Source organism: Talpa occidentalis, unplaced genomic scaffold (assembly GCF_014898055.3).
Source record: "Talpa occidentalis isolate TD23 unplaced genomic scaffold, MPIMG_talOcc4v2.1, whole genome shotgun sequence".
Lineage (NCBI taxonomy): Eukaryota > Metazoa > Chordata > Mammalia > Eulipotyphla > Talpidae > Talpa > Talpa occidentalis.
Genome location: NW_026555331.1, coordinates 27131432 through 27148260, shown reverse-complemented (window position 1 = coordinate 27148260; position 16829 = coordinate 27131432). Strand labels below are relative to the sequence as shown.

At 35.6% G+C, this 16829-nt stretch overlaps 1 protein-coding gene across 3 annotated transcripts in view; it reads left to right on the top strand.

Moving 5' to 3' along the window:
- ZFPM2 (zinc finger protein, FOG family member 2) overlaps positions 1-16829 on the top strand; it is a 450746-nt gene that overhangs the window by 91838 nt on the left and 342079 nt on the right. For 2 of the 3 annotated variants that reach the window (XM_054692031.1, XM_054692033.1), the window contains exon 2: positions 1251-1409. The exons of the other annotated variant lie outside the window; for it this stretch is intronic. In XM_054692031.1, the coding sequence (XP_054548006.1) occupies positions 1251-1409 (159 nt within the window). The remainder of the gene's footprint in view (positions 1-1250; positions 1410-16829) is intronic. 3 annotated transcript variants of the gene reach the window in all.

Genomic DNA, 16829 nt, shown 5'->3' with positions numbered 1-16829 from the left:
GGAAAAAATAGATTTTTCAAATGAGAAACGCATAAGAATTTTTTGCTTGGATGTCTATTATTTAAATCCATGCAACTAATTCTTTCCATAAAATGTATCATCTGAATTTAGCTCTTGGAAACTTGCTTTTGGGAAACACCAAATATGCCACTCTGCTGTGTGTACCTCTGTGTGGCCCCATTTCTATTTGCTTAGAAATATATGTGCATTTTTTGGCCTTGAACATTTCTTAGTGTGTTTCTGAGAGGGAGACTGCCTGTGCCGTTTACCTTTAAGTATTTAGCCTGTCTGATGAGACCGCTGACATGAGTGACAATTAGTGCAAATTACCATAATTGTGTTCTTTGACAAAATGCCACATTGCTTCTTTAAAAGCAGATGCAGGCTTCTGCTTAGTTAAATGAGTCAAATACTTGGATTCTCTAAGGCAGTCACACCTTCACAATCGGCCCTGTGGTATCCCCACGTCGTTCGCTTCAGATCCATCTGAACAACTACAGCCCTCCCTTTCCTTTCAATAAAATAGGTCCATTAATGTAGTGCACCTCACTCTCATTCACTCTAAGGGAGTTGTATTTTTATTCCTGAAAAAGTATCACATAAATACAAATTACATTTTTTCATTAGAAAACTACTTTTCATTTCAGAAAAAATTCAATTAATTATGAATAGGGTTATGCTTTCATCAGGGAGAGAAATGTGTAATTTTTCTTCAAGCCTCAAACACATATAATGAAATCTTTTCTCAGAATCCACTCTTAAGATGGATTTTTAAAAGTATAGACTTTATTAAAATCTCAGTTCAATTAAAATGCATTCAATTACTTTAAATCTTTATTAAAATCTCAGGTAAAATTGTACAACAGTGTAAAAGAGACTTGTACTCTTTACCAGGCAGTTAATTCTAACAAATGAACATAAAGTGCACAGTTTTGCTCTTCAGGAGAGAATAAAAAAATAAGCGTTTGGCTTGAAGTTGGGGGGTGGGTAAGGATTGGAGATGGAGGTTGCTTTCTGTGTAGTTACTTCACGCCTAGTTTCCTTCCACTTATCACAGCTCAGTGTTTCTTGTGAATCTGCATGTGACATTATCTTGTGTCACTCTTGTGAGTGTCCTTGGTGCTAGCACTTGGCCTATTTATTTGAGTACATTCTCCTCACAACCTTAATCAAAAAGACCCTATTTAAGGGTTTTATTTCACTGCTTGCATTGGATGTTTTTGGTACAGTGTCCCTGATTCTTTTTCAAGGGCCATTAGAAGATGCCATTGAGGAGGAGGAAGAAGAATGTCCATCAGAAGGAACAGATCTCATCTCAAAGGGGGACTTTCCATTGGAGGAAAGCTTTTCCACAGAATTTGGGCCTGAGAATCTGAGCTGTGAAGAAGTGGAATACTTTTGTAACAAAGGTAATCATTCATGGTTACATCCAATATGTGAGTCCATTTACTCAGATGATTTTGTAAAGTCTAAAAAAATGCACTGATAGAATGAAATAAAAGTGCTCAACGTGATATTACATGATTCAAGTCTGAAAATACATGCAAAATTATTAAACATAAAGGATTGTTTTGGGAGATAAAAGAAGTAATTCTACTTTAATGTCGTTTTGTATAGTTAAACAAATATTTTCATGTTCCTGGCCCTTTAACGATGAAGATTTTCATGTTTATTAGCCAATCAACCAAGTACACTCAATGTTTTTCATTTATTCTTTCAGTCTCTCAACATATTTTTATTGAATGTCAGCTTTTTCAAGGTGTTGAGTGTAAACATTAAATGGGGGAAATGAGTCCCTGACCAAGGTTCTGACTTTTTCTGTTTGAAAATAGAATATCTTCTGATACTGACTTTCAGCAATAGAATGGTGCTTTTTTAGATATTGCCACATATAAAAGTACACATCCTTTCTCCATTTTAGATACTCTTTTGACACATTAGCATTATAACCATCAAAGTTCTTGAGACAACGTATCTCGGTGTATTTTTCAGCTTTGATTTGGAGTTAGGTGGCCTTGCCAATAACTGTGACCTCATTTGGCATGTATACACATGTATTTGTTTTTTCCAAGAGTGAGTTTGTTTCCTCATGATTTTTTTTACCCATTGGATTGTTTTGTCTCTGCAAGTGAGACAGGCCTTCTGTTGCCTCCTGCACCAACATATAGTTTCACAGGTGCTTGGTTTACTTCCTTGGCTTATAACGGCTTCTTTTACTGATTTACCTTGACAGTTTCCCAGAGGGCATGACTGATAGTCTGTATCCGTATGTCTGTCTGTGTTTGTGCGTGTCCTATTTTTATATGTGTGTTTTTTTTCAGGCAGATAGGGAAATTTTGTAAAGTGAGTTTGTTAGTTGATCACACTTGATAGTTTGAAATCAAGGATGGTAGTACACAGCTTCCCCCCAAACTGCCAATATATATAGCTCAGTGGCCATGTGTACATTTAATACATATTATCACAACTCCAGAATGATTTTGTACTATTGCTGGAGTGTTAGAAACAAAAACACCAGCCAGATCCCGTGCCTGTAGCTTCCCAGCCCCTAAAACAGAGGAAATGGAATGTCAGCACCAACACCAAGACATTCTGAAGTTCAGAAAATTCTCTTGGACCATTAATTCCCAGAGCCTTTAAGATGTCTTTATAACTTGGCACTTTGGCATTTTCCCTTAGCATGCCAAAATACTTTTGTTTGGAAAACTTAAGATAGTCCAGCCATGTTTATGTCTCCAATATCAAAGATTTTGGGTTGAAAATGAGAATGATATGAATGATATGAACAAATAGGCCTTCTTTTGCTAGTGTTGACTCAGATTTCAAGAAATGTTAATTGTTCTAGATGTTAGAATAATATGAACTTACAGCAATATATATCAGAACTGTGTGGAGAGGAAGAGTTTTCAAGTCTGTATTTGAAGACATTGCATTTCCTTCTTTCTTAGGAAAAACATCCTGTAGTGCATTACAGATTGTCTACCTTATGTGCAATTGCAATACAGAGAGAAGCCAATACTTAGAAGCTACTGTTTCTTCTTATTATTCTTGTTCGTGAAATAGTATATGGATGCAGGCATTTCTGTCAATTTAATTAGTCTGGCCAGGCAATAATGATAGACATTGTTAGATATAGTTTACATTTTGGGACAATTATTAGTTTAGGGCTCTGTTTAGTGAAAGAATATAGAACTCCAGGGTTTTTTTAAGCAATTTTTTGAGGTAACTTTGTTTTACAACATTGTACATGATGTAGAGGTGTTAGGTACATGTTACCACACCATACCACCAATGTACCCATAGTCCTCCATCATAGTCCATGTGTCCCTTCCCCACTTGGCTCTCCCCTCTCTGGTAACCCCAATTTTACAGAGAACTCCAGGCCTTAAGTTAGTAGTTTCTTGAAAGAAGATATGACAGATACTTACACAATTACATAATATGATCTCAGACAATTACCTCCTTCTATACCAAAGCCCTATATGAAAAAATTTTAGAAACTTAAAAAAAATAGAATTATAATTGTTAAGTACATTGCTTAGTGAATATTTTTGTTAGCTGTTTGATGAGCAGTTAATGTAGAGAAATATATCAAATATATCAATAGACTATTTAATATATGTAGATCATAAATGCAGTATACTTAATAAATTAAATTATAAAAATAAGTTTCTAATGTTTTGTTTGAAACTAGAAAGTAATAAGTAAGAGTAACAATTTTTATTTTCACATGTTTTTCAGGAAAAACACTATCACTATTGGAACTAGTGTTATTTTACTTAATAGAAAAAAAAATCATTATTTCATTCTTGTTGAATGTGAACCCAGGGAATTCCCATTGAAGTCAGTAGTACCTGGTGTGAGAGAGAGAACTCTTTGATAGATACTGCATCCCCTTGAGGTCCTACAAGAGTTTCCATTCATTTTTCACATAAGTTGATTAGCTATAATAGGAAGAAAAATTTTTCTCTCTGAAAAATTGGAAACTAATTTTTCTATAGAAATTCATGTGAGTCTCAGTGATACACAGTTTTATTTTCTTTCCAGTTGTAAAGGAGACAGATTAGACATTAAAAGAGTATGAGCACTTAAATGGTTAATGATGCCACTGTCAGGATTGGAAAAACACGTGAGAGCTGTTCCTCTGAAGAAAAATGTTTTACTTGGGCTCATTAATGAAACATATATATTTTGTACATATTCCAAATCCTTTACAACTTAAAAATTGTCAATACATATAGGAAAATGATGTGGCTTATTTGGAATATTTCTTCCCCTAAGGATCTAGTGATGATCAAAATCCGGCAGTGACATTGTTGCTTTAGTGGGCTCCAGGGATATGATTTTTGAAGATCAAAATCTTTGTTCTGGGCCTCCCCGGTGGCGCAGTGGTTGAGCGCTCGGTTGCGAAGCTGCCCGCAGCCTTTGCAGCGCCGGTTCATCCCCGGCCGCCGGGTGAGGGTCCCACATGGCGCGCAGACCTCTCCTGCCGCCCGCTGCTCCCCTCAGCAGTGTACTTCGGTCCTTCTGCCTGCTCTGCTCCCCGCTCTGGCTCTGGTGAATTCTCTCACCCTCCCGCGCTTCTGACTGTACCCAGTGCTTGTATAAATAAATAAAATAAATCTTTAAAAAAAAAAAAGTACTGCCCTTTTTAAAAAAAAAAAAAAAATCTTTGTTCTTATTAAGCAAAGGATAGTTAGTTAAAAACCCAATATCACATAAACATGGCTGGACTATCTGAAGTTTCCCAAACAAAAGTGTTTTGACATGCTAGGGGAAAATGCTGAGGATATACAATACATAAATTCACAATATACTTTCATTCATACTTTAGCAACTGTCTTTTATAAAAAGCAACCCTATGTGATTGTAACTTTCTTTTTTTTTTTTTTAAAGATTTATTTATTTATTTATACATACAAGCACTGGGTACAGTCAGAAGCACGGGAGGGTGAGAGAATTCACCAGAGCCAGAGCGGGAAGCAGAGCAGGCAGAAGGACCGAAGCACACTGCTGAGGGGAGCAGCGGGCGGCAGGAGAGGTCTGTGCGCCATGCGGGACCCTCCTCTGGTGGCCGGGGAGCAGCCGGGGATCGAACCGGTGCTGCAGAGGCTGCAGGCAGCTTCGCAACCCAGCGCTCAACAGCTGCGCCACCGGGGAGGCCCTGTAACTTTCTTTTTAAAAAAGGAAAGAAAAACTCTGCTCTTTATACATAATTGAAGACATTGCTTATTATAAGTAAAAGTTCCTAATTCCTTTGAAAATTGAACTTCTACATTACATAGGATATTTTTGGTATTATGAATGACTAACAATTGTAGTATTTTCCTCAGTTCTATTCAGATATATACTATTTTCTTGATGTCAAAGGGTAGGCCTTTTTAAAAGTTTCAAGGCATTTATTAATATTATTACATTTGCTAGTTATTAAAAATCATATGATTAAATATGACCCAAATCACTCTTATAATGTAATATTCAACAGACTTGGCAAAAAATGGTGGCCAGAATTTTGCCAGCTTTAAATGTGTAATATTTTTAATCATATGAATCCAGTGTTAAAAATATTCACAATTAGAAATGGAAAGGATCACCTTTAATAAACCCTTGCTGTAACTGCAGGTCTGAGAATTGAACTTGGCAATGCTATTGAAGTTTCCTATGTCAGTTTTTACTTGGGATTAGTTGCATATTTCATGTTTTTCTTATTCATCTTTGAAATGAATGAAATGGACTGTTTTTTAAGAGATGCTATTTCAAAGTAGTTTTGATAACCTTACATTTTAAGAATTTTAGTTAAATATTTAGCAGTACTTTTCATTTCTTCATCCTCTTTTGTGCAGTGGGTTTAGATCATTTGGCATCTTGCCTTACAGTATCTCTGGGAGGAAGGAAACAAGCAAGAATTATTTCCTTCAATTTACAGATGACGAAGACATCAAGGCAGGGCCCATAAGTGCTACACATTTCCTGTGGTAGTGGATTATTTGTACTTCGATGACTTTTTCTTCTGCTTTTCTTCTGGTTTATATAATCAACATGGGAGCATAACAGTGCCTATGTAGAACAAAGCAAGTTAGTATAACTTAATATGTAGGTCCTCTGCAAACCAACCTGGACAGTTTGTCCCTGCTGGTAGGTGTTTCCCTGCTGGTAGGTGTGGAGTCTTTTACATATTAGTGATTCCTTGATAAACACAGAAACAGTTTTATCATAAAGTTGACATGGAGTTGTTCTAACACTGGCCTACACCTGATGAATTATTTGGGAGAGGGGTTTCCCACTGAAATATTCTAGTCTGTTAATGTCTGAAGTGAAATGGACATATCTTGGGATAACATTCCAGGAGAAAGTCACAGGATATGTGAACAGGAAGAAAAGTAATATGGTCAGTACAATGTAATGCTAGTAAAAAACAACCCAACTTGGAAGAAACTAGATGTGAGTGAACTTTGAATCATCAAAAATTGAATCATCAAAAATTATTACCTAGAAAAGTTATCAAGAGTTCTTACTCAGTGTTCTTATCTTATGCCATCATCTACAAACAGCTGAAAGGGAAAGTTATGCCACATCATAGTTGATTTTGTAAGAAAAAACAACCTTAATCTAGTCCTACTATTTGGATATGGAGAATGGCCAGAGATATCATTGGATGTAGTGTTTAACCTAAGACATGAACTTATATTAACCTTTCAATCTGGAAAGACTAGGGCTTAAAAAGAGCATAAAAGAAATCCATAAAATAAAAAGTTTTACCACATCCAAAAAATTTCATAGAGGTAGTATGCAGAAAGCAAATGTTATATTTCTATTTAAAAGTATTTAAAATAAGCTTTTTTTGTTTTGAAATCTTTAAAATTGAAATATGCAAAGCTTATTAAAGAAAACAATAAAATCTGAGTTACTCAGATTTGAATTTAGCTCTAACCCCAGAAGTAATTAATATCAAACATATACAGATATTTAATTGGGTGGACAGAAGCGTCCAATTTTGTACAATAGAGCAAATTCAGTACAACTCAACCCATATATTAAATGTCCTCTATATGCCAGATCTCTTTCCAGAGCTGGGAATACAGCAGAGTCAAAATTCACTCCTTGGTCTCAGGAGGAGAAAGACACAATGAGCAACCACAATCACATTATAGAATATGAAGGGTGATGTTGAACACTACAAAGAAAAACCATACAAGTAAGGGTTATGGAATCCCCTGAGGTGAGTGTGAGTGTGTGTGTGTGTGCATACTATTTTAAAAAATGATGGAGTAGGTAAATTTTGAGCAGAGTTGTGAGGCCAGTAGTCAAGTTACCTGTCTCCTTGAAGCTGGTGTTTCTGGAAGCCAGAAGAGGACAGCAGAGACCTCCCTAGCTCAGGAGTAGTCTTACCTGTGGAAGGCTTGGGTGAGTCATGGAACCGAGATGACATGTGACAGAGAAGGCGCATGACCATGAAACTGTTTGTAGATGCATAGAAAAGAAAAGTCTGCAGAAATAAAAGGTTAAAGCAGGAAATGGAAGCACGTGAATTGGGAAAGCTGCTAGGAAATACAGAAAACCCCAGTCAGAATTATCCCTTTCACCAGGACTCTGTGAGAATTCCATCTGGAGCTCATTAATGTAGTTTCCATAAGAGCAATTTTGGGGTGTCTCAGAATGGTAAGAGTCACCTTTCTCCCTTCCACAATACCAGAGTAGGGTGTGAGGTCTCTATATCTCTTCACATCCTTGAACATAAAGCACAGGAAGCATGAAAATCAGAATAAATTTCATCATAATGCCTAACTATTTCTGTTAATCTTCTAGACTCATTGTAATGTGCCTCTCCCCTTCCACCTTCTTGTCTTTCTAACACTACAAATAGTACTTTGTTTAGACATTGAAATAAAATATATATATATATATATATATATATATATATAATCTAGATCATTAATGCTGAGAAGAGGAAGAAAACAAAACACATTTGTAGACTGGTTGTAAGAGTAGTAACTGCTTGTTTTTCATTTGATCCAGTGTCAAACGTTCATGGTATTTCATTTCCTATTTTCTTATTTTTTAGTTCAGAAAGTCTATTTAGCTGTATTTGATAAACCCCTTTCAATCAATATGGTTTCTTTCCTCCTCATTTATGCATTTAATGACATGTTTTTGCTTCCTCTGATGCTTGGGCAACTGGAATCAGAATCAGCAAAAGGCAGCTCTACACCATAATCACTTTGCCTCAATAAGGAACAAGCTCTTTACAGGCAACATTTTTTCTTTTTCTTAACGGGATTAAGAAGCTGAGCTTTTTAAATTCTTGCATATAACATTGACATTTCCAGGGTGTGTTTGGACCAGGGAGTTCAAAGAGAAGGAATAAAAAAGAAAAGCCAATATGACTTTGTTTTTTACCTTGCTGGAGGAGCTGTTTGTGCAAATCGCCTATAAGCTTATTGACCTGGATCTTTGACTCCTGTGTTCTCTGGATTTGGCTGGAGTGGGGACACTGATGGAGCTCTGATAGAGCTGATTGAACAGCCCCCAGCTTTGCTTGGCACAGACCTTTCTTCCTTTTCTCTGCCACCTCCTCCTCCTCCCTCCACATGACATTATTGTGCCTTGGCAAACTCTGTTTTCCTGGATCCAGTACTTTTTTTCTTTCTGAAATTAGTTTTAAAATCATTAATTTTTTCTTACATAAGTCATCTCATGATGAAAAATGGAAAGTACAGTAATTCTTTTTAGAAGGCAGAAGTGGAGGTTATATTAGTGTCCTTGTATTTTTATTGTATGAGATGGAAAAAAAGAATACCTTCTGACATTGTGTTATCACTCATTTCTGTCCATCTTAAAATCCCCAAAACAAGTTTTTATTTGGAACCAGGTTGATTTTTTTTTCTTAAGCCATAATTGTTGGGAAAATGAGGGAGACCTGGAAAGCAATTTGTTTATATAAGAGAGTCAGGATTTTCTTGGCATTGATGCTACCATAGAGCCTGCAAAGTTTGTCCATGTTTTAGTGTTTTACATATAAAGGTCAGATCAAGCTTTGTCTGTCTACCTCATCTCTGATATATTATAATAATTAAAACAGAATTAAAATGATTTATTTTATGCAGTGTTGAAATGGCTCCTCATATCATTTTACAAATCATGTATGATAATATATACCACTTCTTTGATAGGATAAAATAAATTCATTATTTTTTTCTGTTTGCTGGCCATCAACAAATATCCACTGTGCATTTTGCTAAAGACATTTTTGAAGCATATTAAAATGCAATAGAATATATAATTACCTAATTCTTTTTTAATTTATGAAATGATTTCTTATTGTAATGAAGTACATTTCATTCTGCTTTTACCTGTCTGTATGTCAGAAGATATTTATCTAAGTTTTAGTTTTATCCTTATTTTGTATCAGGGTCATTGCTGTTAAAAATAAAAATTGAAATTTAATATAATATCATATTTTACCCTTTAGAGAATTTGCCTTCTGGGTTTTATGTTTAAAGTTTTTGCAAGTACAGAAACATTTTTTAACTGTAAAATTTAGTGTAGATTTGTTATTTTCCCTGCAATGTTGAAAGTTAAGGGAAAAGTAAGAATTCATTTAGCCACTGGTACTTTATACATATGGAGCTAAGCATCTAGATAATAAGGCATCTGCATTATTGATTGTCTTTTTCACTTTTAATCTAGATATTGAATTAATTAATCATTAATATTAGCTGAGTTCTATAAAGGAGTACTTATTTATAATCCCTTTTATTGCCACCTTGTGATGTTTCACATAAAATGAAGAGCCCATATTTCTTGAAGCAATTAGTTTTGATCAAGCTGTATATATATAAATACTTAAAAGGCTTTAAAAATTTTTAATTTGCTCAAATTTTAAAAATGTGTATTACAATTTGCGCTGATCTACTTTGATGTTTGGCAGTCATTTACATCTTAGTAATTCATAATTTATAGAAAATTAAAAGTATTACCAGCGTTTGGAAAGTCTGGAAAGAATGTATTTTAATCATATGAAAATAATATAGGGGACAACCTTGAATCTGATTGTGATTTGCGATAATTATGGAGAAACTCATCTCTTAGAAGTGGTCTTTTCTCTTTTCTACCCTTAAATATCATAAATGACTTGAAAATATTTCTTGGTTTGGCACTAGCTTTTTTTTAGACTTAAATAAGATTTTCCAAGTTCTTAATCTTCTAATATAAAATTCATATTTTCTTGCTAGTATGCAAAATTTCTCTAATGTTTTAATTTTCATTTGGGAAGCAACAGGCAATATTAAGGCATTTGCCCCTTCATTGCCTGATGGGATAATCTTTATCTCTGGTAAGCCTAAATGTAGAGTGTGTAAATGGAAATGTAGAAAGCTGTGGTATGATGAATTTAATTATAGTAATAAAGTCAGTCACTTTTTTGTTGTTCTTAAAAGGTCAAGTAAAAATAACTGAATGTGATACATCAATGAAGTAAATGCTGATAACAAATGCAGATTGCTCTTTCAGCTTTTTTTGTAGTTCAATAAGATTTCACAGATTGGCATTGAGGCTCTGTATCAATTATAATAATTATAGTAATGGTAATAACAACCTTCATTTGCTGACTGCTCCTGAAAGTCAGACATCCGACTACACACATATCATCTCTAATCAACTTACTGTCCTGCAGGGTAGATGTTATTTTCACCCGAGACGTCCAAGTCTCACCCGAATCTTGGCCAAAAGTCACAAAACCTGAAAGGTTCATACTGAGTTAAAACTTAGGTTATTGGCACTTACAAAAGCAGAGAATTCATTTTGATTTCTGAAGTCCTTCATTGTACAATTTCAGTAGAAAGAGATGTGTACATCTGAAAAAACCTAGACATATCTGCTCTAGGGTATTTTTAACCTGGAATTCTCTTATTAAACACATATTAAACATAGTGTATCAGTCAAGAATAAGGTCATATTCAAAACAGTTAAGGTAAATGAATTAGGAGTGTGCCTAAAGTATTTCTATACTTTTGGTACATTTTTAAATATTTGCTGTCAATGTAAAACAGCATGCAGTAAACTTGGCATTTTGATATGAGAAGGCTCTATTGAAAGTTCTTTAGATTAACTATGCTAACTGGATGATTATGTAACCCTGATTTGATGGCATAAAAAAAAGCCACAATTTGTCCCTACTTCTTTCTTATGAACTTGTTGTTTTCAGGTAATTCAAAAGAACGGACAACCCAAAATCTGTGTACTTGGGCAGAAGCCAGTAATAAATTGCAAGCATGTTTACAAATCCATCAGAGACTATTTGAATAGGAATTTCAGCCCTGTAGAAATGTTTGCAAAGTGAACTCTTTCAAACAGCTTGACCTTAACACAAAATAAGACCAAATAAAAAGCGGAGAAAGGAAGGAAGGAAGAGGGGAAGAGGGCATTGTTTGCAGGGAAAGCTCTGGGCACTGTGAAAACTTTTCACTTTTCTGAAGGAAATGCAGTAGAGCAGATGGTAAGAGTGGAAGTGAGATAAACATAGGAACTGGAAAAGTAAGCAATACGTTCTAACAGGTTCTGTATCAAAGATCTGGAGAAGCAGAAAGATTAGACAAGGAACTGTTCTGAAACCTGACAGTGGCTGTATCTTACCAAGTCTTATGCACACAGCAAAGGTGGAAAGTAGGTTTGCTCAGACACTAGGCTGTGATTATATTTTTCTGACAGTGAGAAGGGCAGGTCTCTTTAAGGATTGTTTTTAAAGACAGAGATTTATCAAGGTGAAAATCTGCAGTGCAGATATAAAGCATGTTGCCCTCCCCCCACCTACTATTTAACAATGGGATTTGATGTAATTTCTATTGTTGCCATAGAATTGGCAAGAGACACTATATTTTGGGTCTTAGATAAGCTTTATTATTTTTTCCATGCAAATTATGGTCCAGGCTAGTTAACTAAAACTAAGAACTTGTTTCTGGTTGTAGAGCATGGATATGTGTGAGTACCCACACATGACCGTGGATGTGTGCAGGGAGAAATGGGAATATATTTTTAAAAGTTCCCATTTCTTAAAGAGACAGTCATCCAGCAAGGGAAGGAACACATATGCACCAGTGAGACAAGGAACTATATATAAAGAGTAGAGAAAATGTCGAGTTTGGACAGATGAAGAAAGCAGTGTGTCTATATTATCAAGCTGCTTTGTGGCAATGTGCAGCATTCTAGCATGAAACTTTTCACTGGCGTATATCTGCCTCATTTAATCCTGTTCTCCTGTATCCATTCCTAATGCCTTACTAGCAAAGAGAAGACAGAGATATAGTAAGGTATAACAACAGACAGCAGTTCTACAAAAGTATAGTCATTCTGAAAGAAAAACAATGGACTGGGAAAATGATATACTAAGGAAACCTAAATTTAGGAAAAAAATTATGCGCTTTCTCTATAATTTCAGTCAGACTGAGGAATTTTTAAGGTGGCCCCAAAAAATCAGATCATTAATAAAAGGAATGAATTTTGAAAATCTATGTAAAAAACATATCTCATCCTCACACTTCACATTTCCAAACAATAATTAGCTATGTTCTTTCCCTTTTAGTTTATTTAGCAACTGTTTAGATATTTTTATATTGAATGATAGACCTAGTCTGTTGGATGCCCTAGAGTGTAGACAGAACTTACCTGTAGACTCCTTTTCAGGCCCTGCATCCAGTTTTGTAAGGATAATTTTGTCTTCTGTATTTAAGCAGGCCCTCCCAAATTGTATAGGCTTCAGGCCCCAGAGAGCCTAAGTGAACTCCCCTTATCACCTTCAGTAAATATGTTTGCTTTCATAGGTGACAGCAATGATCAAGAGTGTGGTTTGACTTCAGCTTCCTAATTTTTTGAAATCTCTTGAATCAAATTCCTAAAATGTTTTCACTTTTATAATAGATATCTGAATTTCAGATCTATTATGATTATAGAATAATTTCCCCTGGGCCTAAAGAGATGACAATGAAATCACTGTTAAAAATTGAACAAGAAAGGGAAAGCAGTTTCCCATGTTTCTGAAAATCCAGACAATGTGATGGCACTCTGTTTTTCCTGTGTTATCACCAGCAGCCAGGGACCCTTTGCTAGTCCGGAGGGAGAAGGTGCTGTGGGAAGACCTTGTGGTAAAAGAGTTTGAATGGGTCTCATGATAACGTACTTGAAGTGGAAACTAGATATGGATCTGAGTTGGATGAGACTGATGTGACCTAGAAGATGTGTCATTTTTACCCCCACAGATACAGACAATTCATTAGGAGGGCCAATTCAGCTGTGAGAATAGGTTTCTGGAAACTGCCACCAGATTTTGCTTCTTATGTCCATTGTCTAGAACTTAGTCTTATGGAATGGTCTACCTCATGTAAAAGAGAGGCTGAAAAATGCAGTTTTTACTATCAGGTGACCGTTTGTCCAACTTTAAATTCTATTGCTATGGAGGGTTTTCAGCAGATGCAAAAGGTACTATTTTATTTGTGTTTGCTTACTATTGGCATGATAAATGATCCAAAGCTTTGTGACCATCAGCCCATTCAACTTCTTTGTTTTATCCATCCAAGAGTTCTTTGAACTCTTATATCAGAGATTGTGGGATATGCAGTGGGTATCATGTGATTAACACAGGGAAGTTCCTGGCTCTCCTGTAATTTTCATATTAATGGGGAAGTAGGCATTAATAATATAATCACGCAAGTGGTACAGGGTGTTTGACCTAGCGAAGAAGTGCAAAAGAGGCCTTAAGAATATGACCGTTTATTTACCCAAAGGACACAGAAACATCAATTCCAAAGAGCACCTGCACTCCTATGTTTATAGCAGCACTGTTTACAATAGCTAAGCTTTGGAAACAACCCAAATGCCCAAAAATAGATGACTGGATCAAGAAGATGTGGTACATATATACCATGGAATATTACTCAGCATTCAAAAAAGATAAACACATGCAATTTGCAGCAACATGGATGGCACTGGAAGGGATCATGCTCAGCGAAATAAGCCAAAAAGAAAAAGAAAAATACCGGATGGTCTCACTCATAGCAGGAATCTAGAAAACTTAAATAAGGGACCAGGAAAATGAATATAAGAAAGTGAAAATCAAAATCAACAAAAAAACTATGAACCAGAGACACTTTTTTGGGGGGGGGGGCGGGAGGGGAAGGATTGGGGTCAGAATGGGGCGTTTGCAATTGTATGGGGGAATATAAAAATAAAATTTAATATTTAAAAAAAAAAAAAAAAAGAATATGACCGTTGAGGGCCTCCCGGTGGCACAGCAGGTTGAACACAGCGCTGTGAAGCTGTCTGCAGCCTCTGCAGTGCGGGTTCGATTCCCGGCCAGCCAGGGAGATTCCCACATGGCGCAGCAGACCTTTCCTGTTGCACCTGCTGCTCCCCTCAGCACTGCTTTTGGTCCGTCTGCCTGTTCTGCTCCCCACTCTGTCTCTGGTGAATCCTCTCACCCTCCTGCACCTCTAGCCTGTACCCTAGCTATTGTATAAATAAAAAAATAAATCTTTAAAAAAAAATGACCCTTGAGCTGGTATCTAGTGCTGAGTAGGCATTAATTAGGTAAATAGAGGTAATGGAGTGTCAGAGTGAGCAGCATGGGGTTGGCAAGAGCTTCATGAGCATGCAAAGAGGGCAGTGGAGTCTAGGAGTGAGTTGATCCTAGAAGATAAATATGGGCCAGAGCTATCAGCAAGGACAGTAATCCTAAGACAAAGGAAAGGAAATAATGAGAAGAGGATGTGTAAGAGACCAAGTCAAGTATCTAAAAAGCTGAAGCATTAAATATAAATTTGAGCTTCCTAGAAGCCATGGTAAAGAGAGAAACCATATGAGTATGATGTAATTCTATTGACTAAGCAGCAGAAAGAGCAGAGTTTGTTAGAACAAAGAAGTGTTATTTGCTATTTGTGACCTTTGAAAGGAAGTCATCATTAGGGCTTGTGAGCAGGAGTTATATAATGGACTTTCAGATCCGAACCTAAGTCTTTATTAGTTGTCCCAGAATTTACATTTTCCTTTGACTTTAGCATTTTGGATATGTGATTTAAATAAAGTCTATTTATAATGAGTATAATATAATAATGGAACACTATGTAAATGAGTGATCGTTATGAATCATATTCTTAAATGGATTATGAGAGGCATGGCCTCTCTGGAATGAATCATTTTGTTAAAAAGGGAAGAATAAGCAATCAGATTATATGCAAAGCAATGTTCAAATATTTTTATCTTCATAAATTGTTTTGATTTTTTTCTGTGTAGTTTGGTTGGTTGAGGACACTTTCACAGATTGTAGGATTTGGTTTTACTTTTTGTTGTTCATAATGATGATTTCTTAAAGTGAGTTCTGGGAATACAGCTTAAAGACTGAGACAAAGGGAAGAGAGTGGTGTTTTGATGGCAGAGCAACAGATCTGTGGATAAGTAAGTAAAGTTCAAAATCTTCATTGACAAATTATCAAGCATTATTTTGTCTCTTTAAACCAAGAAATGCCTTTTTCTGTAGACTCCTCGGAATAGTATGTAGTAGCAATAGAGGGAGTTTCTTTTTAATAGCACTGAGCTTTTTTATGGTGGGTGGAGAAGAGAACTAGTTAATGGGAAAACATATTGAATGTTTTCATTGGAAACATTCAATGTAAACATTGACCTGCATGTTTTAGAAACACCTTTTAAAGTAGAATGTCTTCCCCTCCCTGACTTGTTTATGTATTGACTCTTTAAAGCGCTTATTGATAGATATAATGATTGGCACTCCCTAAATCAGATATTGCTAGAAATTTGCCTTATTTTATCTCATCTGGAAATTTCCCTTGATTTTAAATCTTCAGTGAACTTAAACTTTGGCAAAAAACCTTTGCACGTGGAGGATGATGTTGACATTAGGAAGAAATGTTCACTATTGTAGAAAGAATTTATAAGCCTGTTTTTCTTCCTAAAGTTATCAATACTTTCCATTTGACTTCTGTGTGACATAGTTACCATAAACATTAGTGTCTTAAATATTCTTACTTTCTGTAATAAAATGCCACAGATTATAATCACCTTTGATTGAGTATTCAGTTTCTCTTCAAAATAACAGACTTAGCCTTGAACTACTGTTATCAACTGTTTCAAGATTGTTTCCTCATTCAGGATCTTAAATTTTATAATCAAATAAATATGGATTATTTTCTTTTGCTCTGTTTAATCAACCATGTATTTTAGGTATGAAAAAGTTACAGGAAATGACATGTATTTTTGAAAATAATTGTATACTGAGTCTAGCTATCCAGAACATGGCAAAATTCCACATTTTCTTAGACGTCTGTTGTGAGTCAAAGGGATATTTGAGTCAGACACCATTACAGGGTTTCACAGAACACTGGACCTATTTTCAAACAGTTGAAATGTATAAATATACTTTTAGGTATCAGCATAAAGGGATAACAATTGCATGCTTTTATTTCTGTATCTGGAGATATAACCATGTCTATAATTTGGCAAGGCAGAGTTAATTTAACATGACACCTTTGTTTGGAGAATCTGTAACCAAACAATTGTTTTAAGCCAAGCAAGATTGTGAGGCTATTAGGCAAAGCAAACACCAACTGAATCTTCAACTTTAATGTCCTCGCCCTTCAATATAAGCTGCAGTTTTCTGTTTTTGACTGTTATAGTCCTTTAACCAAAGCTATCTTGTCTGATGATAAAACCATAAGTGTATGAAGCACACACATTTTTCATCTCTTTTATGACCTTATCTTTCATGAGCGGCTTCTGTGAAGGTATCCTAACTATAGGAAGCACCTGGAAAACATATGTGATATCTA